This window comes from Oryx dammah, unplaced genomic scaffold (genome assembly GCF_014754425.2).
Source record: "Oryx dammah isolate SB20612 unplaced genomic scaffold, SCBI_Odam_1.1 HiC_scaffold_17, whole genome shotgun sequence".
NCBI lineage: Eukaryota > Metazoa > Chordata > Mammalia > Artiodactyla > Bovidae > Oryx > Oryx dammah.
The window spans coordinates 74,010,098-74,034,083 of record NW_024070201.1 but is presented as its reverse complement, the minus strand read 5'-3'; the positions used below and the strand labels follow the sequence as shown (position 1 = coordinate 74,034,083).

Genomic DNA, 23,986 nt, shown 5'->3' with positions numbered 1-23,986 from the left:
GATTTATTGTAATTTAGACAGTGTCAAAATAGATACTATAAAATGCTTAAGTCTCTCCTCATCACTCTTGAATTTTAAGTGCTACAGCTGTATAGTATTTAAAATTTAAGTGAAAGATTAACTCTCAGTGAGTTCACTTATCTTTGGAATGTGTCTTTCCAAATCGTTCTCTATGCCTAGTCATACACATATGTATATTTTTATACTTATATTGTTTTCTTTGTTTTGTTTTTAATAAGAGATGGGCTTATAGGGAATAATATATATGAAGGACATCTTTCTATATCAGTACAAACAGACCTACTTTATTCTTTTTACTGGCTGCTTGGGGTTCCATAGTATTATTGATTATAGTTTGTTAGGCTGTTTTATTCCTTGATGGATGTCTATGTTTATAATGAAAGATAAGCTCCTTTTGCAAACTGTGTTGCTTGTTCCTATTCGCTGGATGTAATTACTGGGCTGAAAATTAACATGTGATTTGGTTCTTTATAATTTGGTCTGTCCCTGTAATGGATAATAGATAATAAAGACTGTCTAGGGCATATCTTGCTTGTGGAAGGGTACTTCGTAAGACTGGCAGTGACCTTTTTTATCGCTCTCCTTGGTGTTCTTCACCTTTTGTAACGGTATGAATGGCAAAACTCTTAAGTCAAAAATCTATAGTATTTACTGAGGAAACCAAAACTGAAAAAGTCACATGTATCCCATTATTCATTGTTGCACTATCTACAATAGCTAGAACATGGAAGTAACCTAGATGTCCATTGACAAATGAATGGATAAAGCTGTGGTAGGAATACACAATGGAATATTACTCAGCCATAAAAAGGAATGCATTTGAGTCCGTTCTAATGAGGTGGATGAACCTAGAGCCTATCATACAGAGTGAAGTAAGTCAGAGAAAGATAAATATCGTATACTAACACATAGATGTGGGATCTAGAAAAGTGGTACTGAAGAATTTATTTGCAGGGCAGCAGTGGAGAAACAGACATAGGGAATAGACTTACAGACACAGGGAGAGGGGAGGAGAGGCTGAGATGTATGGAGAGAGCAACAGGGAAACTTACATTACCGTTTGTACAATAGATAGCCAAGGGGAATTTGCTATTTGTCTGAGGAAACCCAAGCAGGGGCTTTGTATCAGCTTAAGAGGGGTGGGATAGGGAGGGAGATGGGAGGGAGGTTCAAAAGGGAGAAGCTTCCAGGAGGAGGTGAGATTTTATTTAGATTTTACCCGGATTATAGACAACAACCTGAGTGCGTCCTTCTAAGCAGTTGTCTCAGTATGGGGCTTGTTAATAACGCTTTCCCACTTTGTGCCTGATATTAATGTCTGAATAGTGAATTTAATTAGAAACTATTTCAAATTAGCTGTTTCCATGTGACAAGTATTGTTTTCCCAGGATCACAGAGCACAGGCATGGCCCTGGGACTGCTCGCATCTCTAAGCAGTTGTGGTTTGAAACAGACCCATTTACCAAGCTCTCTCCCACTTATTTTTGCTCCACACTTTCCACTAGTTGGTGCCTGCACTTTAGAACAAAGGTCTCAAATCTTTTTTTTTCCACTTCAGGATCTGAAGGAAACCAGCCTGGCGGGGCCAGCAGGGCAGAGTGTCTTTTTTAATGCCTTAAAGAACCTCATTACTGAGGTTTCTGTCAGCTTTACTTTTAGCAGAATCAGGATATAGTTTTGACAGAGTGCTCAACCATCTTCCTATAAGCAACCGCACCACGTGGATTAGGAATTACCAGCCTTTTAACCTTACTTTAAAAACCTTTTTGTTGTTGTTCATTCGCTAAGTCATGTACGCCTCTTTGCGACCCCTTGGGCTGCGGCACGCCAGGCTTCCCTGTCCTTCACTATCTCCCACAGTTTGCTAAGATTCATGTCCGTTGAGTCAGTGATGCTGTCTCACCATCTCATCCTCTGCTATCCCCTTCTCCTTTTGCCTTCAATCTTTCCCAGCATCAGGGTCTTTTCTAATGAGTAGGCTCTTCGCATCAGGTGGCCAAAGTATTGGAGCTTCAGCTTCAGCATCAGTCCTTGCAGTGAATAATCAGGGTTGATTTTCTTTAGGATTAGCTAGTTTGATCTCCTTGCTATCCAAGGGACTCTAAAAAGTCTTCTCCAGCAGCACAATTCAAAAACATCAGCTCCTCTGTGCTCAGCCTTCTTTATGGTTCAGCTCTCACATCTGTACATGAATACTGGAGAAACCATAACTTTGACTGTAGGAACATTTGTCGGCAAAGAGTTGTCTCTGCTTTTTAATACACGGTCTAGACTTGTCATAGCTTTCCTTCCAAGGGGCAAGCGTCTTTTGGTGTCATGTCTGCAGTCACTGTCCACAGTGATTTTGGAGCCCAAGAAAATAAAATCTGTCACTGTTTCTATTTTTGCCTCTTCTATTTACCGTGACGTGCTAGCACGTGAAATGAGCACAATTGTACAGTAGTTTGAACATGCTTTGGCATTGTCCTTCTTTGATATTGGAATGAAAACTGACCTTTTCCAGTCCTTGGCCACCGCTGAGTTTTCCAAATTTGCTGACATATTAAGCGCAACACTTGTAACAGCAACATCTTTTAGGATTTTAAATAGCTCAGCTGGAATTCCATCACCTCTCCTAGCTTTGTTTGTAGTAATACTTGCTAAGGCCCGGTTGACTTCATGCTCTAGGTGACTGACCACACCATTGTGGTTGTCCAGGTCATTGAGACTGTTTTTTTTTTTTTTAAACAGTTCTTCTGGGTATTTTTGCCACTTCTTCTTAATCTCTTCTGTTTCTGTTAGGTCAGCCCTAGTCCCTTAACAAAAACTAAGTTGCCTGGATGCTTTATCTCAATGTCACAAGTCCTGAAATACGCAGTGTTTCCCTTGGACCGACTTGTGGGAAATCCATAAGGTCATCCACGTTATAGCTGTTTCCTGCACTGCAAAGTGATGGTGAAGTTGGCAGTCAAGACTTGAGTGTGGTCTTCTATATCCACAGATACAGATCAGACATCACCTTTGCCCTCCAAGCCCATGGGGCATCTTTGTTGGCCCTCAGAGCTTACTCAGCCTTTCTGTCCCCGGGTACATAGTGATATGGCAGTGATTAAAGTGAAGTGACACCGAGCTGTCCTTGGAGCTCCACCGTCTCCTGTAGATGGAGTGAGCCAGGCTTGAGGTAGACAGTGTCACAGGCTTGGGACCTCTGTGCCTTCGCCTCTGGGAGCAGCCTGGCCTCTTTCTTACATGTTGGCCCCAACTGACTCACCCCAGTAGTGCTGTTCCCTAAAGTGTACAGGTGTGATTTGACAGGAGCTTTTCACCCTTTACAAACTGGGCCCCTTAATGAGAATGTGGGCTCATAGAGCAATAATTCACGTGTAGGTGGCCTGTAAGGAAAGTTTTAACAAAAGAGTTGGTTAAGAAGCCGATTTATTTTCTTGCTGTAAGTCTCTTGTCATGTGCTGAGTGGGGGCGGAAGAGGAGGGGAGGGTGGGGACTGGTGCTGCTGAAAGCATTTATCTTCATTTCTGCCATATCCCAGTGTTTATTACCCTGTGATCGACAGATGAGGAAAGCTGCCAGTCAAACCCACGTTCAGCACATTTCCATTTCCCTTCATTGCAGATTTTAGGCTTTTGAAATCTGCATCGTCTTTGCAGCAGTAAAGGTCGTTTTCCTCCAGCTGCTGACGCCCAGGACCCTCTGGTCCCATCCCTCTCACTTGCACGTCCAGCATACTGTACAGGCCGCAGGAGCTCAGCAGTCTGAGACCGGTGATGGGTGAGAGCCGGGCAGTGCTGGAGTCAGTCATCGCTCTCTTTATTTTTCTCCCTCACCTCGTTCTCCCGAGCCCTTTCCCCGCCCCGCGTCCCTGGTCCCTGCCTGTCCACTGCTGCCCAGGCGCCCCTGTCAGCAGCCCCATCTGCAGCAGTGAGAGGATGATGTCTGCTTTCCAGACGCCCTTCCTGGCTTCTCTCGGGGACCTGCCTGAGCCAGTGTCCTCCCAGGTGCAGAGGTTGCTGGGACCTAAAGATAGGGAGTGCCAGGTTGTAGAGGATGTGGAAGCGGAGGTCGAGTGATCTCCGTACTGGCATCCAACCTGCACGTCTTCTCTCAGAGTAGAGGCTTTGAGGAAATTCCTGCCTGCAGGGAGTAAATGCAGGGATTTTTGTTTTTGTGTGGGGGCTGTTGGGCTTTTTTGTGTCTGTCTCTGTTTCTCCTGAACACCGTCGGGGTTTGGAATGCTGCTCCTAATCTTTCAGTTGCATGTGTTCTTGTGAGCTTATTTGTTTTTTGGTCTTCAATAATGTCTGTGGGTAGAAGAAAGGTAATGATATTCATTTCTTTGAAAACGGATGTTCTGCTTTCATAATACTTGTCCCAGTTACATCATTAGTATAAGTGTAGATAATTGCTTCATTAGGACATATATATCGAAGAAGGGCAGATCTGCAGAGTGGTGATGAAAACAGTCCTTGGCGTCTTTATCTACCCACATGGGAGCATCTTAGCTTGACATCAGAGAGCTAGGAGGTGCCAGTCACTCTGCCAACAGTCAGGATTAATCCTGAGTTTTAGTGTGAATGGGAGGATGCAGTGAGGACGCAGTGGAGAGCAGCCTACTCCTTTGCTTTAGGGTGGTGGTGCATCGCTAACTCCCGCTGACACTGGTACCACTGAGGCAGCGTGATTGAATCATTGCCGATCTCTGAATTAGGAAGCAAAGTAGCCTGATGGCAGCCCGTCGACCTTTGAACTTTCTGAAACTCTCTGTCTGATGACATGAGCCCTGTGTCCTGTTTGACCTCTTCGAATGACTTTTTAAGGGAAAATACCCATGCCAGGACTAGAAGTTACATTCCCGCATCAGACCTAATGACCTCCTGTAGGTTTGAATATGATTATGATTTCACACCATGTCTGTGGATGACTTTATGTGCATTCTCTCTTTTAAGACACATTAAAAACTAATTCCAGGGTTTCCCTGGCAGTCCAGTGGTTAGGACTCAGCACTTCCAAGGCAGGGGTCATGGATTCAGTCTCTGGTCAGGGAACTAAGATCGCACATGCCACATGGTGTGGCCAAAAAAAAAACCCCTAATACCAATACCACATACTTCCACTTACAGAATGTAGACTTGTGGCTGCCAGGGTCTGAGGAGAGAGTAAAATGGGAAGTTGTTGTTTAATGGGTAGAGTTTCGGGTTTGTAAGATGAAAAATTTCCGGAAATCGGTTTCACAACAATGTGAATATACTTAAAACTACTGAACTGTACACTGAAAAATGGCTAAGATGATAAACTTTATGTTATCTGCTTTTTGCCACAATTTTTAAAAAAGATAATATCAGATTCTTTGTGCTGCTTACTCCAGATTGCAAGGTTCTATCCACAGCTCTGGCCTTGATGACCAGCTGGTTAAATTTCTCTTCCTTCTCTTGGCCTGTTATACCACATAATCCTTGTTTGAATTGTTGTTTTGAGAAGAATTCTGATGACATTGTGATACGTAGAAATCTTTCACAGCTGTTCCTTTTCCCTTCCTTAATAGTGTCTGTCTTCTAGGCCTTACTAATATCCTTGTTGAGTTCACAGACTATAATCTACTGCTTTGCTGTCCTCATCTAATGCCTTTGACTGCAGCAGTATCTTTCTTGGGTCTGCTCCTAAAGTTCAGAATGTGTGTGTGGACTAATGCTACCCTTGTTTTTTATGAGCAGGAGCTTTAGAGCCTTTAGATGTTTACTGGACAATAAAATTCTGTTGGTTTCAGGGCCCAGTTCCTGCTAAGAACACACAGACTCAGGAATTCCCTGGCAGTCCAGTGGCTAAGACTGCCTGCTCTCACTGCCAAGTTCCTGGATTCAATCCTGGTCGGGGAGCTAAAAATCCCCAAAGCCTCAGGGTACAGCCAAAAAAAGAAGCACATCTAGTCGATGACATCGGTATCTACTAAATATTTACCCTTTAATTGAAGTTAAATGTGTTTCAAATCAAGGGATTCCCCGGTGCTCCATTGGTTAGGGCTTCATGCTTCTACTGCTGAGGACGCGGGATCAGTCCCTGGTTGGAGAACTTAGATCCCACGAGCTGAACACGCGAGGGGAAAAAATTGTGTGTGTGTGTGTATAACCTTTATTATATAATGAGTGATCTCAACATCAGTTTCAGTGACCAATTAGAGCAGTTACCAAACAGTCTAAGTCTGAAAGACCACATACCTTACTGAGCATATTGCCTGTGTTGTAATTATAGTCACCCAAGTGATGTTTTTGAGGCCCTTATTTTGTTTTATTTTTCATTGAGCTAACAGTGGTTTATAACATTATGTAAGTGTCACGTGTGGAATATAAAAAACAAACAAAATACAAAAGTATTATGTCTTTATAGAAAATTATGTCCCCTAATACTTCTCTTATTTTTTAGCCTCAGGAAAAAGTGAAGGTTGGTTTCAGCTATAGATGGTATATTCAGATTTGATCTTTGAAAACATACTTCTTCCTGCCAAAGGAAATAAATGTTTCCCTCAGCACTTTCATGATTTCTTGTTTCCATGCAGTGTGTTTCCTATAAAAACTCTTATTCTCATGCAAACCTGTGGTTCATTTATAAAAACATGCATGCAATGGAATGTTACAGCCATGAAAAGGAATGAAACACCAATACATGCTAAAACATGGATGCACTTTGAAAACATTATGCTAAATGAAAGAAACCAGAAGCAAACAGCCACTTGTCATATGATTCCATTTATGTGAGATGTCCAGGAGAAGCAAAATTACGTAGACAGAAAATAGATCCACTGATCTCTTCACTTGCTTTGGAAAAAGGAGCAAGTGGGGCAGGGTGGAGGGGAGTAGCTGCTAACAGGTAAGGTGTTTTGGAAGGTGGGGAATGATGACAGTGGCCTGAAATTAGATGGTCGTGATGGTTGTTGTAAATTTGATTTTGATAATGGCTGCACAGCTATGACCTAGCCTAAAACCACTTATATACTCTAAGTAGGTAAATCGTATGTTATGTGAATTATATCGTAATAAAGCTGTTACTTGTAAACAAACTGCATATAGTTTGGTCATTCTCCTCGGTGTCAAAACCATACGTGAGAACTAAAAGCAGTCTCTGCCTTTGGAGAAAGTCTTATCATCTGCCACCAGGAACTCTGCCCAGGTCCCCAAGGCTGTAGAATACTTGACTGTGGTCTTAGACGAGATCTTTTTAAATGGTGAAAGTGAAAAGTGAAGTCGCTCAGTTGTGTCTGACTCTTTGCCACTCCATGGACTGTAGCCTATCAGGCTCCTCTGTCCATGGGATTTTCCAGGCAAGAGTGCTGGAGTGGATTGCCATTTCCTTCTCCAGGGGATCTTTCCGACCCAGGAATCGAACCCAGGTCTCCTGCATTGCAGGCAGACGCTTTACCTTCTGAGCCACCAGGGAAGCTAAAGTGAGTGTTAGAGAGTGCTTCGTTATATACTCCTTCAGAGAACAAGTTAAGGACTGCATTTAAATAAGGCTTTCTGCAAAGAAGAAGTGTTCTTCCTAGAATGCTATTCATATATACTTAGGAAGCATACTTTTTATGTCCAAATAATACTGTTGTATTGCTATAAGTTATTTTTCATGAACAGAAACCAATTTATTAATTTACAAAGAACTCAGTCTATTAAAAAAAATGCTTAAAAATAACCAAACATAAAAATACACAAAAGATATGTGGGTAGGCAGCACACACTAAAAGAAATACAATGAGCCAGTAAACAAATATGGCACAAAGAAATGCTCATCAAGACTCTTAAATTATAAAAGAAGTGCAAAAGGATACCAAAAATGGAATTGCCTTATTTTATTTCATAAAGCGACCAAAATGTATATTGAATAGTTTTTAATAATAGCCTTGTTGAGATGCAATTCACATACCGTATATTTTACCTGCGTAAAGTATATATAGTTCAGTGGTTTAATATATTCACAGAGTTGTGCAGTCATTTCCGCCGTCTCTGTATTTCAGAACATTTTATCACCTTGTAAAAAACCCCATACCCAGTAGCAATCACTTCCCCTTCCCCTCCACTTCTGCTGCCCACTCCAGCCCTGGGCAATTTCTGATCTACTTTTTGACTGTTGCTTTGCCTATTCTAGACATTTCATGTAAATGGAATCATACAATGTGTGGTCTTTTGTGGCTGGATTTCTAAGAAGAATTTTAAAAAGTTGATTAGTTGTTTAGTTGGATCTGCCTTGGGGTATCTAGTGTCAGTTCTGCTGACCAATTAGCAAGCGGGTTCTTAACTTCATATCACAACCAAGCAGAAGGAGAGTGATTGTGCTTCCAGGCTGATGGGTGTTTGCACCCCCAGCCTCATTCTTATTCTGTCTTCCCAGCAGCAGCATACTCAGAGACAGCCGTTCTGAATTAGGCAGCCTCAAATGTAGCAATTTTATAGGACTGAAATATAATTTAATCGTTTCCTTCTTTGTAACTTGACCTTCTCTACCCTCCCGAATTAGCTTTTCTGATAGATTTGCTAATGATTCCTATTGTTCCATATTTTCACTGTACTGTTGAATCATACTCTTCATATTCCTGCTCCTAGAACAGGTTTTGGAGAGAGGCTAAAAAGCTGTTTATTAGGGAAACAAAAGGTCCCTAATTCTCCTTTCTAAGCAACAGGAGAAAAGAGTCTGAGAGAAGCGGAAGCAGAGATGCATGCAGGCTACCAGACTTGGTAGAGCTCACCTACCATATGACTGTCATGATTGTTAAGGTTTTATCCCTAGACACATTCCTGAGGCTTCCAGCCTGCATATTAAAGACCTGACTCAGAATGAGACTTGGCAGCTTCATTTTTGCCATGGTTGTTTCTGATGGTTGGCTAGGATCACTGGATTCAAGTTTCTTTTTCCTCTAATATTATCTCTCATCAGAATAATTCTCATTTACTCTTTTGCTCTGAGGTTCTGGAAGAAGAATTCTGTGGTTGTAACAGAACGTGGTCTGCTATGACTTAACAGTATGCTTATGGACAGCTGCTCTTTCTACTGTTTCCTAAAACATGAATGAGAATCTTGGGGGCTCTTTCTCTCTCTCTTTTTCAAATAATAGACTTCTTTTTTAGAGTAGTCTCAGGTTTACAGATTTACTTGGAAAGTACAGACAGTTCCCATATATTTTCTTACTTCCCCCCACACCCATAACCTCCCCCACCATCAACATCCTGCCCCAGAGTGGTACATTTGTTACAATCCGTGAACCAGCAGCATCACCCAAAGTCTGTAGTCTCCATTAGGACTCACTGTTAGTGTTGTAAGTTCTGTGGGTTTTGCCAAATAAATGATGACATGATCCACCATTATAGTACCATACAAAATAGTTTCACTGCCCCCAAAAGTTTCCTCATACTCCACCTATACATTCCTCTCTCTCGCCAGACTCCTGGCAGCCACTGATCTTTACTGTGTCCATAGTTTTGGCTTTTCTAGAATGACATATAGTTTAGAATCATGTGAAATACAACTTCTTTATTCTTTTGCTTAGTAATATATGCTTTCTTCCGTGTTTTTTCATGGCTTGGTAGCTCATTTCTTTTTAGAAGTGAGTAATACTCCATTGTATGGATGTACCACAGTTTACTTATCCATTCTCCTATTAAGGGACATCTTGGTTGATTCCAAGTTTTGGCAGTTAAGAGTAAAGTTGCTGTAAACGTCTCTGTGTAGGTTTTGTGTGGACATACACTTTCAGCTCATTTGGTAAATACCAAAGAGGATGGCTGCTGGATCATATGGCAAGAGCATGTTTAATTCTGCAAGAAACTGCCACGCTGTTCTCCAGAGTAGCTGTACCACTTTGCATTCCCACCAGCAAGGAATGACACGTTCTGTTGTTTGACATCCTGTTCAGCATTTGGTGCTATCAGAGTTTTGGATTTCAGCCATTCTGAGAAGTGTGTGGTGGTTTCTCATTGTTGTTTTAATTTGCAGTTCTCTAATGAGGAATGATTTTGAGCATCTTTTCATATGCTTATGTGCCATCTGTGTATCTTCTTTGGTGAGGTATCTGTTCAGATCCTTTGCACATTTTTTAATTGTTTTTTTTTTAATTGTTGAGTTTTAAGAGTTCTTTGTATATTTTGGGTACCAGTCCTTTATCAGTTAGTGTTTTGCAAAGATCTTTTCCTAATCTGTTGTCTTTTCATTCTCTTTAACAGTGTCTTTTACAGAGCAAAAGTTTTTAATTTTAATGAAGTAAAATTTATCAATTTTTTTCTTTTCATCGACTATATCCTAAAAGTCTTTGCCAAGCTCAAGCTGACCTAGATTATCTCTTATATTATCTCCTACGAGTTAGAATTTTGTGTTTTGCATCTAGATCTATCCAATTTGAGTTAATTTTTTTTTTTTTAAGTGTAAGGTTTGTGTCTGTCTACCTTGTAGGTGGATATCCAGTTGTTTCAGTACTGTTTTTGAAGAGATTTGATTCTCTACTGAATTGTCTTTTCTTCTTTGCCAAAGATCAGTTTACTGTATTTGTGTGGGTTTATTTCTGGTCTCTTTTTTCTGTTCCATTGATCCAGACAAACATCTAGAATAGACATATTCTTTTGCCAATGCCACACTATCTTGATGACTAGATTTATAGTAAGTCTTGACATTAGATAAGTCCTCCAAATTTGGGTTCATTCTTTGCGTATTGTGTTGGCTATTCTAGATCTTTCGCCTTTCCATATAAACTTTAGAATCAGTTTTCTAATATTTACAAAATAATGTTCTAGGATTTTGACTGGGATTGTATTGTTCCTGTAGATCCGGTTGGGAAGAATTGACAATCTGTTAACAGTACTTAACAGTACTAAGTATTCCTATCCATGAACATGGAATATCTCACCCATATTTTTTAATATCTTTTGTGATTTCTTTCATCAGATAGATATTGTACATGTTTTGTTAGATTTACACATAAAGTTTTCATTTTTCTGGTGCTAATGTAAATAGTATTGTATTTTTAACTTCAGATTTTCAATTCCATTTATTCATTGCTGACATATAGGAAAGCAGTTGACTTTTTGTATGTCACCCTTATATCCTGCAACCTTAATAGTTCCAGGAATTTTTTGTTTTGTTTTTGCTAGTTTTTTATTCTTTGAGATTTTCTACATAAACAGCTCATGAGGTTTTCACGGCAAGTGTACTGGAGTGGTTTGCCAGTTCCTCCTCCAGTGAATCACGTTTTGTCAGAACTGTCTGCTGTGACCCGTCTGTCTTGGGTGGCCGCACACAGCAGGGCTCATAGCCCCATTCAGTTATGCAAGCCCCTTCACCATGGCAAGGCAGTGATCCATGAAGGGGATTTGTGGATGACACCACTCTAATTGCAGAAAGTGAACAGGAACACAAGAACCTTTTGAAGAGGGTCAAGGAGGAGCGTGGAAGAGCCAGTTTAAGATAAAATATTAAAAAATTAAGATTATGGCATCCGGCCCCATGACTGCATGGCAGATAGAAGGGGAAAATGTAGAAGTAGTGACAGATGTCCTCTCCTTGGGCTCCAAAATCACTGCGGATGGTGGCTGCAGCCATGAACTCAGAAGACAATTGCTTCTTGGCAGGAAAGCGATGACATACTTAGTGCGGTGAAAGGCAGAGACGTTATCCTGCCAACAAAGGTCTGTGTAGTCAAGGCTATGGTCTGCCCAGTGGTCACGTATGGTTGTGAGACTGGACCATAAAGAAGGAAGAACGCCAAAGAATTGATACTTTCAAACTGTGGTGCTGGAGAAGACTCCTGAGAGTCCCTTGGACAGCAGGGAGATCAAACCAGTCAATCTTAGGGGAGATCAACCCTGAATATTCACTGGAAGGACTGATGCTGAAGCTGAAGCTGAAGCTCCAGTATTTTGGTCATCTGATGCAAACAGATGACTCATTGGAAAAGTCCCTGATGCTCGGAAAGATTGAGGGCGGAAGAAAAAGAGGACATCAGAGGATGAGATGGCTGGACGGCATCACTGATGCAACGAACATGAATTTGGGCAAACTCCAGGAGATGGTGAGGGACAGGGAGGCCTGGCATGCTGCAGTCCATGGGGTTGCAAAGAGTCAGACTTAACTGGGGACTGAACAGTGACCACCACAACATAAACAGTTATGTCACCTGTGAACAAAGAAAGTTTTATTTCGTCCTCTCTGTGCTTTTCTTGTCTTGTTGCATTCAGTAGGCTTCCAGTATCGTGCTGAAGGGGAGGGATGAAAGGTGCTTGTTCCCAGTCTTAGGGAGGAAGCATATACACTTGACTCTGGAACAGTGTGAAGGATAAGGACTCTGACCCCCACACAGTTGAAAATCCATGTATAACTTTCTAGTCAGTTCTCCATACCTGCTCTTCCATACCCTTGGATTCAACCACCTGCAAATCATGTAGTACCATAGTACATATTTGTTGAAAAAAATCCCTGTGTATGTTGGACTCTTATAGTTCAAACTCATATTTTTCAAGGGTCAAGCTGTCTTTCCTTACCTTTAAATGTAGCTACAAGTTTTTTTGTAGACATTGTTTATCAAATCGAGAAATACCCCATTCTTCCTGGTTTGATGACAGTTTTTATCAAAAATAGGTGTTGGATTTTGTTGGATGCCTTTTCTGCATCTATTAATATGATCATACAATTTTTCCTCTTTATCAGGTTGATGTGATGGATTATATTAACTGATTTTGAAATGTTTAACCAGCCTTGCATACCTGGGATAAATTCCCTTTTGTATAACTCGTTTATATACATTATTGTATTTTACTTGCCAATATTTTGTTGAGAATTTTTACTTCTGTATTCATAAAAGATATTAGACTGTAGCTTTTCTTTCTTCATTGTCTTTGGTTTTGGTATTGGGGTAATACTGGCCTCAGAAGCAGTCCCACTTCTGTTTTCTGAAAGAGGTTATAGAGATTTGGTGTAATTTCTTCCTTCAGTGTCTGATAGAATTTACCAGTGAACCCACATGAGCTTGGCACTTTCTGTTTTAAGAACCTTCTAATGATTGATTCAGTGTATTATATACAGGTCTATTCAGGTTATCTGTTTCTTCTTGTGTAAATTTTGGTAGACTGTCTCTCAGGGAACTGGTCCATTTCACCTAGGTTATCAAACTTGTGGACATTGAGTTACTTGTAAAGTTCTTTACTGCCCTTCTAGTATCCATGGAATCAGTAGTGATAGCCTCTCTTTCGTTTCTGATATTAATAATTTGTGTCTTCTGTTTTTTTCTTTTTTGTTAGCCTGGCTAAAGGTTTGTTGATTTTATTGATCTTTTCAAAGAACCAGCTTTTGGTTTCATTGATTTTTTTTTTTTTCCCTTCTATTGATTTCCTGTTTTCAGTCTCACTGATTCCCACTCTAATTTTGATTATTTCTTTTCTTCTGCTTACTTTGGATTTAATTAGCTCTTTTTCTTATTTCATAAAGTAGATGTTTAAATTATTGATTTTAGATCTTATTTTCTAGGGTATGCATTCAAAGCAGTAATATTCCATCTAAGCACTGCTTTTGCTACATTCCACAAGTTTTAATAAGCTGTATTTTCATTTTCATTTAGTTCAAAATATTTTAAAATTTCTCTTGAGATGCCTTCTCTGAGCCATGTGTTATTTAAAGTGTGTTGCTTAATCTCCAAGTATTTTGGAATTTACCAGTTGTCTTTCCATTACTGATTTCTAGTTTAATTTCCTTGTTTTCTGACAGCATGTTTTGAATGATTTCAGTTCTTTTAAATTTGTTACAGTGTGTTTTGTGGACCAGTCTGTGGACTGTCTTTGCCTGAGCTGTCTTTCAAGGAGAATGTTCCTAAGGAATCTAGGTCCTACACATTTGCTCTTAATTCTGAAATGAAGCGCTTCCCTTTCTTGGCCCTGGCACGCTATTTGGACCCATCTCCTACACAAGAACCTCTGCCTCTGAGCTGTTGCTTACAGAGCTATACCTACAGAGGAAGAGCATATAGAGATTGGTGTAAATAACTAAAATAATTTTAATGGAAGTCATTTATTAGATGGGTTTCCCTGGTGGCTCAGTGGTAAAGAATTTGCCTGGCCGATGCAGGAGATGTAGGTTCCATCCCTGGGTTGGAAAGATTCCCTGGAGAAGGAGATGGCAACCCACTCTAGCATTCTTGCCTTTGAAATCCCATGGACAGAGGAACCTGGCAGGCTACAGTCCGTGGGGTTGCGAAAATGTCAGACCCAACTTAGCCACCCAGCAACAATAACATTGATTAGACACTTTTGTTTGCCATCACTTTACAAGTATTTTTTCAGCGAGTTTTCCAAATAGCGCTGTAAATTGAAAGGATTTTTATTTCCTTTTTACAGATAAGGCAACTGAGATTCAGAGAGATTAATTTACAGAGGCATACAAATATAGGTACTAGCAGTAAGTGTCAAAATCAGATCCATCTGATTCTGAAGCCCATATTCTCAGAAACCATGTTAAAAACAGGTAACTCATAAGATCCCAGTTCAAGACAGATTCTAATCCACAGCCAAAACGGGAGACTGGAAGTTTGCCAAAGGAATATTTGTGTAACGATGTGCCTTTCGTTAGTTTCTCTCCAAAATCGGTGTCGCTGATGGTTCTGGTGCCTTTAGCAGTGAGTGAGCTTCCCAGTAGTACTGCTTTCTAAGAACACTGATCTTGAAGTTTAAATACAGGCTGTGTTTTATCTAACTTGGAGTTTCCCAACCAGGAATGATTCTGATCCCCAGGGAATGTTGTTGGTGGTCACAGCTGGGTGTGAAGGGGTGGTGTGCTCCTGGCAATCCAGCAGGAGGCAGCCAGGGCCACTGCTGAGCATCCCGGCACACACAAGACCCACCCATCCCCTAAAGGAAGGCTTACCCTACCCAAAATACCAGTTGCGGAGGTTGAGAAACCCTGAGTCCCAGCTCATTCCGCTCTGCTGTGACTGAGAACACCTCGAGCCCTCGCCCTCACCCTCACTGTGCCATCAGGGTTTGATTACCAAGGCTAAGTGCCTCCTCTGTAAATACTTTGTCATAACTCCATCCATTAACTCACTCTGGCACCTTTCCTGTACCTTCAGCTTAGCGTCAGGAGGCCTGTTAAATGGTTGAGGGGTTTTTTTGCTGTTTTTTTAATAAGGTGATACTTTTTCTTCCTGATGTTTCCAAGAGACAGGCTCAGTTGGTCTGCAGTTCTTATGGAAGAGAACCTGGTGACGATACTCTAATCTGTTGCTGGCATCTTTAGTTCCCTAATCTGTGTTTACACGGCCCTGAAAATCAACTCTCCCAGGTGCCAGGCTCCATTCCACCTCAGCACTCTGGCACCACTGGCAGAGAATACTCCTCCAGTCTCTTCCACACAGTCCGACCATGCTTGATGATCTTATTGCCCAGCTATTCTCCAGAAAATGTCTCTTGAGGCATGGACATGTGGGGTACTTCTGGAGCTGTGGGTTGGAGTCTCAGTCATTTGCTTTCCAGTTGCAGAGCTCTTAAAGCATCTGGTATTTTCTGTAACTGTTTTCCTGTTTGTAGCTCTCGTCCTCTACCCCAGATTTTAAGCTCCTACAATATGGGGTTTGTTTCTTCAGACTTTTTTTTTCCCTGTTCTCTTAGCAACTAGCATTTCTTTCATCATATACCAAGAAAATCAACTTGGCTTCTTCCATTTTGGGTTATGCACTTGTCTGCTAAAAGTTGAAGGAAATTTTAAGGAACTAAAGTAATTTGAGAGAGACTAGTGGTCAGAGGTTGATATCAACCAAACCAGAGGAACAATTCATAAACTCAGTGGAATTGAGCTTGAGTCCAAGTGAAAGTAAGTAATTCTTTCCTGGGAAGTGGACCTTGGAATTTTAGGAATCATTTTCATTGTCAGGGAAGCCTGGAGAAATCAACAAAGTTCCTATTAAGAAAGTCCTATAGGTAGCTTACCCTCCTCGGGACCCAGAGGTTCAGCAGAATTTCCCAAGTCAGATACCATCATTACAGAATTTTCTATAAAGGTTAAAAGCAAAGGCATGTGTTTGTCTCATTGAAGTGATATGCCCCAGGGCCCTCAGTAGGGGTTTGAGGTCAGTGGGCTCATTGACAGACCACTCAAATGCTGTCTTGCTTAGGCCTTCGGAGAAATCATGACCATTTTGGACTATGTCTTTGAATCTGCAAGATTTTAAGGAATGTATTATTTTGATGGTATTAGTTTGTCTAGAACAGTATTTCTCAACCTTTATTTTATCATTACCCTCCGAAGAAGCCTTTTCAGACACTTTTCCCCTAATCAGTCCCTCCCATGAAATTTTAATATCACAGATATGCTGCATATCTGCTCAGATACTGCAGTACTTTGATGGGAACCTGGGGATTGTACTCTCTCAAGATTTTCCCCCCACCCCGAACTAGTTTTCACCCCTACAGGGGCAGGACTGCCCATGTTGAGGATATGTTAATCCATCGATAGAAGTATCATCATCTTGGAAATGAATTGTGTGTGTGTGCCTTTCTTAACAAATTGAAACAGGGACAAGGAGTCTACCAATTCACTAATGTTCGAAAGAGTTCTCGTGCAGTTGCCTGCAATTCCTGGGGGAGAGTGAGCAGAGTACTGTTCTCATATTTCATGACTTGTATGGAGATCGTCTTCTCTCCGAACAGTCTTGACCATCTGAAGAAAGAATAGGGAAATACCAGGAGGAGCAGAGCAATAAATGAAGCTCTCTAAAAGGAGAAGGGGAAAAAAAAAAAAAACCTCTTGCAGTGACATGCATAGGAGGAAGGTGGAAGAATATGGGAGAATCTGGGTGTAGAGTTGTCCATTGTTCCAAGGCCAATCAGCTCTAACAAGTTCAGTTTCTCAAAATCAGTGTTAATTTGCAGCAGGAAACACCGTTTAGGTTGTATATAGTATATACGAAATGTTCTATTCTCCCGAGAGGGTTTGGCTGTTTCTGATCAGAAGGGTGGTTGTGTATGAAACGCACCTCAGAAGGAGGAGGAGGAAGAGATGACATGTTCATGTAAAATGAAATACAACTGCAAATTAAAGTGTCACCCTGTTTTTTAAAAAAAATCCATTTTTTATTTAATTGGTTACCAAGGAAAAAAATGTCATACAGAAGCGTATATCTCAGGGAAAGTTAAACCGTGAGATTTTACAAGTGAATCTGTATTCAAGGAAGTTCTCCTGGAGTAGGGGTGGGGCAGGGCAGGAGGGTTATAAAATATTGCCTTAATAAAAATATTCTGATGTGGAAAAGCTAGGCTCATAAATTTCTGTTGTGTTACATGCCAGGGGTCCAGAAAAAATGAACAAATATTACCTCATTTGTTCTTTACTGTCTCTGTCTATCCAATCAGCTGAATGCTGGCTGCCTGCTCCCTGGAGGAAGCCTCTCCTTTTGAGATGTTTTCCTGGGAGGAAGGTCATATATATACAAAGGAGATGCTTTCTCCCAAAGAGCACTGCTCACCACAGAGACTTCCAGGGACTGAATGCTTTTCTGCGGGGCCTTTCTGTGTTAACGGTCTCCTCTCACTCTTCATGTTTCTTTCCCAGCGTTTTTATGGAAGCTCATCTGTCTTTTCAGACTGTCTCTTTAAGCCTACCAGACAGTATGTTGCCACACTGGTGGCACTCAGTCAGTGTTAAGTAATAGTGGAAAGGGGGGCTGATTAATATAACATAACATAATATGGGATTATATTTACAAGCAGAATTGTTCTTGAGAAACATGTCTGGTTTCTCTTTAAGATAGAGACTTGACAGATAGGACTTGTCAGCTGTCTTCAGCCTTCAGCATCTGCCTTTTCTCCCTCTCCTACTGACCCCAGTTTTGCCTCCTGTTTGCAGTGGAAATATGTAGATAGATCTATAACGTGCTCTCTTTGTCTTCTCCCCGACCAGGGGCAGTGATTGGTGATGGACAGTCTGCCGTGGCCAGTAACATTGCCAATACTACCTACCGGCTCCAGTGGTGGGACTTCACTAAGTTTGACCTCCCAGAAATCAGTAATGGTAAGCCAACATAGAACTGGGGATCCCGGTGGAAGGTCTGTCTGTTACTGGTGAGCCAGATCTCTGAGACCCGCAATAGCACTGGATTTTTCATCACTTCATTGAGTAGCTGACGGCTCCATGCCATTTCTGCAGCTCTCCTCCAGATCTCACTAAGCAATTCAGCAAATGTCTATTGAGCACCCACCCTGAGCAGTGAACAGTACTAAAGTGGACAGCAAAATGAATATTTCTGCCCTAGGACTTTACCGATTAGCATTCATTGTCTCAAGCCTAGAGGTTGGATGGAACTGAGAGAAAGAGAAAGTGATGGGAGTATAGGAGCTGAGAGCCAGACCCTTGAGGAAAGACTACAGTGATGATAAACTCATATTAATCTGGACCTGACTGGAACAAAGGGAGTGGCCTGATTGATGTGTGATTTGCAGAGTGTCTGTCTGACAGTCCATTTTCCCAGCTTCTAAAGGACTCCACAGTCTCACGTCTCAGTTGTTCAGTTGGAATCACAGCATCTTAGACATCTCATTTCGTTTCTCTCATGATGCACTCTCACACATTCCTGAGAAGTGGAGGTTCAGCCTCTGCTTGAATGCTTGCAGTGATAGGTCACTGTCTGAAGAGTTAACTCTAGCCTGTCACTGCTCAGCTCCTTTTTGGATGTTTTTTCTTATACCCAGCCACCATATCCCTCGCTGTCTCTTCCTCCCGTTGATCCTGGGTCTGCCTCTGAACCTCCACAGAGTAAGTCTGCTGATGTCTCTTCTGACTGACAGTCCTCCAGCTGTTTGAAAGTAAACTGCCACTTCCCTTTAAATCGTTCTTTTTAGGCCAGAATTCCCGAGGTTACTTTTAAGATCTGGTTTCCAAATCCTTGACAGTTCTGCTCATTTCCCTTTTTACGTTTGAGGCGGCCACAACAAAGTGGAACACTCCAGATGAGAGCTGTCCAAAACAGAGTACAGTGATGGTCTGGACAGTGTTAGTTCAGCCTGGTGTTTCAGCAACCTTTTCTGAAGCCACTGTTGGGTTTGCAGTCACTTATAATTCCTTGATAATTGTTAATACCAGAACTCTACTTACTTGTGCAGTTTGAATACTTTAAAAACCAAAGGATTATATCTGTCTCTGTTAAGTTTTATCTTAATAGTGGACTTAATAAGTTCTAATAATTGTACTTCTTAGTTCCCTTCCTCTCAGTGTCTTTTCAAACTTTGATTCAGTCCTTTTTTCCCAGCCTTGTTTACATCATCTTCTAATCTGAAAAATGTGCTTTCTCTGTCTGTCTTTGGATTGCTAGCAAAAGTGGTACATCAGGACTTTGCACCAAACCTGGTGCTATGTTCCTGTGGACTTCCTTTATGTTGATTTTGGTTCATGAATTTGCACCTGAGCTTGGTTCTTCACTCGTGAAACCCATACCCTGTCTATAGGGTATTGTGAGAGCTTGTCAGATACTTTGAAATAGTCAAGATAGCCTCTGTCTGTGGTGTTTCCCAGTATGCCAGTCTTGGTATCCTCATGAGACCACAAAAATGAGGTCAGTTTTTCATGTCCTGATGTTAGTGAAACCTCAGTAGCAATCGTTTTCTTCCCAAGTGCTTTTAAGCCATATGGTCGATAATCTATTCTTTAACTCCACTAGAAATCAAATGCAGTCTACCTTTTACCTTGATGAATACTGTTTGCTTGTTTACCTATTTCTGGCTCATATCTTATTTGCCATAGTTTTCCCCAGATACTTTGTTCTTTATCCTATTTGATTTTTTAAAATTACAATCTGAAATACATTTACCAAAGATTTTTAAAATATAAAAGGATATACAGTGAAAAGTTTCGCAACCCTGCTCCCAGCTACACACCTCTCCACCCCATAGGCACAGTTAGTAGTTTCCTGTTTATTTTTTCAAATATATTATATATATATGTACAAGTACATGGAAATGTATGTTTTTCCACCTCTATTTAAGCTAGGTGGTAGCGTATTATACCCTTTGGAAGGAAAACTGTGACAAACCTAGACAGCGTATTAAAAAGCAGAGACATCAGTTTGCTGACAAAGGTCCGTGTGTAGTCAAAGGTATGGTTTTTGCCAAAATAATTATATATCTCTAAGTAGGACTGATTCCAGATAAATAATAGAGCAATACTTCCATTTAAAAAAACAAAAAGGTATGGTTTTTCCAGTAGTCAGGTACTGATGTCAGAGTTGGACCATAAAGAAAGCTGAGGGCCGAAGAATTGACGCTTTCGAATTGTGGTGCTGGTGAAGACTCTTGAGAGTCCCTTGGACTGCAAGGAGATCAAACTAGTCAATCCTAAAGGAAATCAACCTTGAATATTCATTGAAAGGACTGATGGTGAAGCTCCAATACTTCGGCCACCTGATGCAAAGAGCTGACTCATTGGAAAAGACCCTGATGCTGGGAAAGAGTGAAGGCAAAAGGAGAAGGGGTTGGCAGAGGATGAAATGTTCAGATAGCATCACCGACTCCCTGGACATGAATGTGAGCAGACTCTGGGAGACAGTGAAGGACGGGAGAGCCTGTGTGCTGCAGTCCATGGGGTCCCAGAGAGTTGGACAGCACCTAGTGACTGAAGAGCAACAGCACAGCACAGTGTATGTACTTTCTTTCTGTGCTTTGCTTTCTTCATATCGTGATGATCTTTCCATATCAGTATAGAGCTTATTCATTCTTTTTTATGGACTGCCTAGCATCCCACTGCCCAAATGCAGCCTCTGGGTTACTTGTTGTTGTTGCCCTGGGTATTTGTTGCTGTGTGCGCTTCTCTCCAGTTGCAGAGAGTGGGGGCTCCTCTCTGTTGCGGAGTGTGGGCTCCTCATTGCGGTGGCTTCTCTTGCTGTGGAGCACAGGCTCTGGGCACATGGGCTCGGTAGGTGTGGCTCCCCAGGCTCTAGAGAAGAAACTCAGTAGTTGCAGCTCAGGGGCTTAGTCTCTCCAGGACATGTGGGATCTTCCCCGATCAGGAGTCAGACCATGTCTCCTGCATTGTTGGGCAGATTCTTAACCACTGGACCACCAGGGAAGTCCCACTAGATTGCTTTTTTTAACCAGTGTTCCGCTGAGGGACTTTTAAGCTGTTTTCAGTCTTTCACTCTGCAGACTGTGCCACAGTTTGTCGTTTGCACGTGTGCAAGAATATCATAGGATAAATCCGTAGAAGTGGAATTGTAGGGAGGAGGAATATGTTGATCCATGATTTTGGCAGGCACTGCTAAATCACCCTCTGTGGAGAGAGCATACCAATTTATATTCTCGTGTGTGTGTGTGTGTGTGTGTGCGTGTGTGTGCGTGTGTGTGCTGCTGGTCTTTTCCTTATCAGTTCAACAGGAGCTCTTTATAAAATCAGAAAATTAACTCCTAGGAGGAGTTTCCTGGTTGTCACTTGTCTTTTGTCTCTGCTGAAGGTTGTTTTTGTCACAGGGCTTATTTTAAGTAGTCAGAATTATCCAACTTTCCTTTTATGGTTCCTAGATTTTGTGGCAGCATCCAGGAGATCAGATAGCACTTTTATATTTTAATTGTTTCCTTTAAATCTTTGATTCATCAGAAGTTTAACCCAGCCCTAAATAAGCAGAGTATGGCCCAGCTTTTCCCCCATGTGGCTACTCATTTGTCCCAACCAGTTTATAAAATGATTCATTCGTCCCCATTGATTTGGGATGTCACTTTCATCCTATTAGTATCCTGTGAATATATAGATGTATTTCTCCTGTCTTTTCTGCCCCAGGAATCTGTCTGATTATTCATGTAACAGTATCACATTGGTTTAAGTTTGAGGCTCTGTCTTTTAATATCTGGTAGGACTGGTCTCCTCTTGTAATTTTGTAATCCAAAATTTCCTGCCTGCTTGAACATTTTGGTCATTTATAGGGACTTTAAAACTACCTTGCTTCTTCCCTTCACTGCCCTGAAAAAAATCTTGTCAGTGTAATTAATGTGGTTCCATTGAATATATGAAATAACTTAAGGAGATTCAGTATTTTTGTGTTATTTTCTTATGTAAGAACATGGCATGATTTTATGTCCAAGTCTCTCTCATGTTCTTAAAGTTTTCTTCATGTAATTTTATATATTTTCAAAGTTTATTGTTAAAAGCTTTTTTAAAATTTCTGCTATTTTGCTGCATTTATTTACTAATTATAGTTGTGATTCAGCTCAGTCTCTGGGAATGTTATCAGTAAATGGTATTGATTTCACCTTCTCCATTTCAGGTTGTCCAGCTGTGGTTTCTCTTCCTGTCTAAGTGCATTGCTGCTACAATCAGAACAGTGTTAGATAACAGCAGGCATCCTCATAGCATCCCTTATTTCAGTAGGAAAATGTCTAGCTTTTTCCCAGTATGCATATTGTTAACTTTTGGGTCAACAGAACTAGTTTATCGTTTTAAGGAAGTCATCTGTTCTTGTGCATGTGTGCGTGCTAAGTCACTTTAGTCATGTCCAACTTTTTGCAACCAGTGGGCTGTAGTCCACCAGGGCCCTCTGTCCATAGAATTCTCCAGGCAGGAATACTGGAGTGGGTTGCCATGCCCTCTAGGGGGTCTTCCCAACCCAGGGATCGAACCTTCATCTCCTACAACTCCTGCATTACAGGCAGATGCCCCTGTCTATACTTACTTTATTGTTAATTGTTATCAAGAATAGATACCAGGAATTGCCTGGTGATCCAGTGGTTAGGACTTAATGTTTTCACCGCCTGAAGCCTAGGTTCAGTCCCTGGTTGGGGAACTAAGATCCTATAATCTGTGTGGCATGGCCAAAAAAAAGAGAGACTAGATATTAAATTCAGTCGTGTCTTAACAGCATCTATGATATTAACTATATGTTTTTTTCTCTTCTTTGGCCTAATAATGTGGTCATTATGTTAATAGATTCTATAATATTGAACCCATCCTTACCTCCCTTGAATAGAGTTTTTCTTTGTCTAGAACAATTTAAATAGTATTATAATTTTAAAGTCTGAGCCGGATGCTTTCTTCTTTCCTTTTTTTTTTCCCCACAAACATAGGGAGAGATCGTTCTTTAGTAACATTCTGTCAGCTGCCCTATGCTGGTTAAGCAGATGAGCTCTTGAGCCACACTGTCCAGGCTCAGGTCTGCTCAGCCGCCTTCTCGCAGTGTGACCTTGGTTAATGAATCTCTCCACATCTTGGTTTCCTTGTCTATAAAATGAGAGTTATCATAGGGCCAACTTCACATGACTGTTACAAGAATTAAATTAGTACACGTCAAGCACTCTGAACAACATCTGGCACTTACTGTAGTAAGTGGTCAATAAATGTTAGCTCTTTTTATCATGTCTTTCTCTTGGGAATTATGCCATGACTCTTTGAGAGTGTGGCCATCATTCTAAAGTCACCCTGCCCTGTCTTCGGGACTCCAAGAGGTGCCTCTGGAGAGTGACGTTCATGTGAAGAAGACAGTTCTGTCTTAACCTTTCGGCGCATCTGTAGTTGGGCTTCTGATCCGACATTCTGAGACATGTTGTTTTCTCCCCAGTTGGAGACAGTTTTCTTTGAAAGAAAAACCAAATATTCTGAAGAACACAGGCCCTGGACGTGCTGCTAGCACAGTCCTTTTGGTTGTGCTTAACATCCTTTGTCCAAGCCTCCACTTGTTCTGACTGCAGCTTCCTGTCATTCTGCTGTGGTCCTTCCTGCTTCCTTTGATCATGGCTGTTGTAAAACCTGAGCTGATCAGAGAGCATTATGGTACAACCAGATTGACTTATTTAACTTGGCTCACCTTTCCCCCTCATTTAAGTCCTGTGTGGTGTTAGAATTCTGCTTCTTATAAGTGCCCTATTTTACTCAAGAGTTATTTAGGAAAAAAACTTGGCATTCTGGGCGTTTAGGGCTCATGTGTTTGTTAGTGGCCGACGTTCCTTGCCATGGTCTTACTCTCTAGACTGCCAGTCACTTTCATCTGAGG

General features: G+C 41.2%; 1 protein-coding gene across 8 annotated transcripts in view; it reads left to right on the top strand.

Annotated features, from left to right (window-relative positions):
* Window positions 1-23,986, top strand: part of AMBRA1 (autophagy and beclin 1 regulator 1) — a 164,204-nt gene that overhangs the window by 104,968 nt on the left and 35,250 nt on the right. For all 8 annotated transcript variants that reach the window (XR_005724250.1, XM_040259125.1, XM_040259124.1 and 5 more), the window contains one exon: window positions 17,923-18,033. Coding sequence is in view for 7 of the 8 variants with exons in the window: in XM_040259125.1 (XP_040115059.1) it covers window positions 17,923-18,033 (111 nt within the window). In the remaining variant the exon portion in view is untranslated. The remainder of the gene's footprint in view (window positions 1-17,922; window positions 18,034-23,986) is intronic.